Source organism: Oratosquilla oratoria, chromosome 42 (assembly GCF_046742065.1).
Source record: "Oratosquilla oratoria isolate Oo_2021 chromosome 42, ASM4674206v1, whole genome shotgun sequence".
NCBI classification, from domain to species: Eukaryota; Metazoa; Arthropoda; class Malacostraca; order Stomatopoda; family Squillidae; genus Oratosquilla; species Oratosquilla oratoria.
Genome location: NC_134818.1, coordinates 6,393,417 through 6,394,917, shown reverse-complemented (window position 1 = coordinate 6,394,917; position 1,501 = coordinate 6,393,417). Strand labels below are relative to the sequence as shown.

Below are 1,501 nucleotides of genomic sequence, written 5' to 3'. Positions count from 1 at the left end.
GGTTAACCAACAATATTGCTGGAGTGTCCATCCCTGTCGCCAGAACTATATATATCACATTCATTCGATCAGTGGTTGATTACCTCTCTCCCGCACTTAGTCAGCTTTCCAAAACTACTTTGCAAACCACTTGAAAAATTCCAAAACCAGGCAATGAGGCTCATCTTAGGCTGCCCTACCACAACCAGGATCGTCAATATACAGCAAGAACTTCGTCTACCACCAATTGTAGAGAGAATATACGCAAACGTTACCTACTTCACTATCAAGTGCCTGCACTACCCCCACTTATCTCCTCACTTTTGTCACACAATCCAGACATCGATTGATTTGGCAGAGCCTCGACCTCAGCTTCGTCCCGGTGGCTGCTCACTGGTCCTTAACATCAGTTCAAACATTCGGAGGCTTAACATAAAACATTTTAACAGAGAATGAGGACCTTGGCCTCCCACCTTGGCAGACACCCATGCCAACAGTCACCTATACTCCAACTACCAAGTCCGACCTACCACAGCTCCAGAAACAACTAGCCTTAGAAACTATCGCCGGTCTGTCATCTTCTTTAAATGCGGCCCATCATCTCTTCACTGACGGTTCTTTGCAGGAGGACGGTAGTGCTGGATGTGCTGTGTATTCCCCCAACATAGAGCCACCACTAGGGGGCTGGGCAGGCCGTCGACTCCCTAATTCGTCAAGCTTCCACGTATTGTGAGTTGCATGGGCTCCTGGACGCTGTTACTTTGCTGACACGGACTGGAGAAAACGGCTTGATCATCTGCGACTCTCAGTCAGCCCTCCGTGCTCTCTCATCTACCAAGCCTGAACACCAACAAGTGGTAACACAAATAATGCGACAACTGGCCACAACTCACGAAAACTCACAGAGGGTACACTTCCTGTGGATTCCATCCCATATCGAACTCCTAGGCAATGACACCGCTGATCGGCTAGCAAGGCCAGCCTGTAGTATGGATCCACCAGCTGCCACTTCTACTACTGCCTTCCTACCTTCTTACAAGCGAATGGTAAGACAAGCTGCCTGCTCCCCTACTCGCCGCCGTAGCAATGCTGAGAGGGCTACAAGTGTATCTATCCAACACTACGAGAATTTTCTTCCTCTTCCCTATAAGTATAGACGTAATGGACTTATTGTGAGAAGACACAATGTTGTGAGTGCCCGACTCAGACTCGGCTACAGACCAGTGTGGCAAGTGGGTGAGACCGAAGGTGTACCGAGGTACTCATCGTGCAGGCTGTGCGACACCCCTAATGCCAACAGTCTAGAGCACTACTGTATTAATTGCCCCACGATAGCCCCTTTAATACCACATCGACAATCAGTTCTTGATGTCTGTAAATATTTGCTTGAAGGTGATAAATTAGAATTAATCCTATTGCAACACCCTCACTTTGGTGGATTTTAAAGTATACATAAATAAATCAGTCATGATTCGGAAATGTTTTAAGTATCACTAATAATCTGTATATATTTATCTTTTGC

General features: G+C 46.8%; 1 protein-coding gene across 1 annotated transcript in view; it reads left to right on the top strand.

Moving 5' to 3' along the window:
• The first annotated feature begins 443 nt into the window (after window positions 1-443).
• LOC143021759 (uncharacterized) overlaps window positions 444-1,501 on the top strand; it is a 1,616-nt gene continuing 558 nt past the window's right edge. The window contains exon 1 of the mRNA XM_076179465.1: window positions 444-1,371. Within this exon, the coding sequence (XP_076035580.1) occupies window positions 849-1,371 (523 nt within the window). The 5' untranslated portion in view covers window positions 444-848. The remainder of the gene's footprint in view (window positions 1,372-1,501) is intronic.